Here is a 1,659-nt window from a genome sequence, read left to right on the forward strand (position 1 = left end):
AGTGAAATCGTCATATCTAATTTGCAGACTTTTATCATGTCTCAAAGAAAAACAAGACTGAACATTCAACACAAAATGACTAGTTAAATGGGCATTTTTGCAGTGCATCGGCGTGTCTGGAGTCCATTTCGTTCCACTCTCGACATCTGCGGGGGGAAATTGCATCGCTTCTGAAACTTGAACTTTGTCCAGCTGATTGATTAATTGTGGAAAGAGCCATTAACTTCCCCTTGTGCTTGGAAGGACTGGCTGCGGACGTGCAGATCGTAGGGGAAACGGGCCTCTGGGGAGACTCGGTACATGGAGTTATGCGCAAGAGCCGTGCGCCCTGGCGCAGTGCAGTAGCGCATGCCATAGTGGCTGCTTTTGCTGTAGTCTGGCGGATCTTCGTGTTTTAGGGAGAAAATCCCGTTAAAGTTCATCGGGGGGCTCAGCTGGCCGTCGAAATGCGGGCTCACGTTCTCCGGGGACGCGTTCTCGTAGTAGGGCTCGTACGCGCCACTGTAGCTGTAGTGTCTGAACGGCTTGGCGCTGCCGTCCAAGCTGCTCCCGCTGTGGCCGGGGGGTGTGTTCATGTCTGAGGCTGGGTACGAGTACATGGCATCGTAGGGCGATCTGCCAGAGAACATGACCTCCCCGTTGTGGTCTGTGAGGAAATTTCTCGCATTCAGCTGCAAACAACCGGCCACCAAGTTGGTTGTGGGTTGAGATAATCCTTTGCACAAAGTCTGTACGAAGGCGAGGAGGTCCGGTCTCTTCCCCGCGCTCAGAGTCTCTGACAAGGCCCAGATGTAATTTTTAGCCAGTCTAAGGGTCTCGATCTTGGACAGTTTTTGAGTTTTGGAGTAGCACGGCACAACTTTGCGCAGGCTCTCCAGCGCGGCGTTCAAGCCGTGCATGCGGTTGCGCTCTCGGGCGTTGGCTTCCTGGCGCCGGACTTTGGACCTGTCGAACGGCTCCTTGCAGTGCTTCTTTTTCCGGGGCCCCCGCTTTTTGGGAAGCCCGTCCTCATCCTGCTCGTCCTCCCGTTCGTCCTCTCTGTCGGAGATGTCGTCCTCGGCCTCCCTCATGTCTGAGCCGGATCTGTCCGGGTTGTGCTGTCGCTCCTGCTCCAGGCTCTCAGGTAAGCTTTCGCGGGGATAATTGGCACTGAACCGCGGCTCACACATCATATGAGATTCCTCGAATGGCAGTGTCAACATATTTCCTGTAAAACCAAAGCAAAAAAGACATAAACTATGAGTACAGAGTGCAAGACCAACGTCTCTTGAAGGTTGTCAGTTAATTACCTTATGCATGGGTCCTCCTAAGAGGAGGAGGAACAAATTAGCAGCAAGGCCAATGTCACCGCTTGCTACCTTTTCAAAGACACTCAACTTGGTTGTTTTTGGACTTCTTTTTTAGCCAAAGTGCTTCACAAAATCGTAAGCAATAAACCGAAAGGCTAGAAGTCAACATGTAATACAGCAGCACTCACCTCTGTCAGCGTGCGCCTCGCATGTCCCCTGATGTCTCCTCTGAATCCGCAGCTTCTCCTCCGCAAACCGCAAATAAGACGAAAAGGCTCCAACTCTTCTCTGCTGCGCTCCTCTCCTCTTCTTCCTCTTCTCTCCCCCTCGCTCTCCCTCTCCCTCGCTCTCTCTTCCCCTTCCCTCTCTC

At 52.7% G+C, this 1,659-nt stretch overlaps 1 protein-coding gene across 1 annotated transcript; it reads right to left on the minus strand.

The window, feature by feature from the left end:
- Positions 1–200: 200 nt before the first annotated feature.
- On the minus strand, positions 201–1,202 carry neurod6b (neuronal differentiation 6b). Its single transcript, XM_041949783.1, has one exon. It carries the CDS (start codon positions 1,200–1,202, stop codon positions 201–203), a length of 1,002 nt encoding a protein of 333 aa, XP_041805717.1.
- Positions 1,203–1,659: the final 457 nt, after the last annotated feature.

The sequence above is a fragment of the Chelmon rostratus genome, chromosome 12 (genome assembly GCF_017976325.1).
Source record: "Chelmon rostratus isolate fCheRos1 chromosome 12, fCheRos1.pri, whole genome shotgun sequence".
NCBI classification, from domain to species: Eukaryota; Metazoa; Chordata; class Actinopteri; order Chaetodontiformes; family Chaetodontidae; genus Chelmon; species Chelmon rostratus.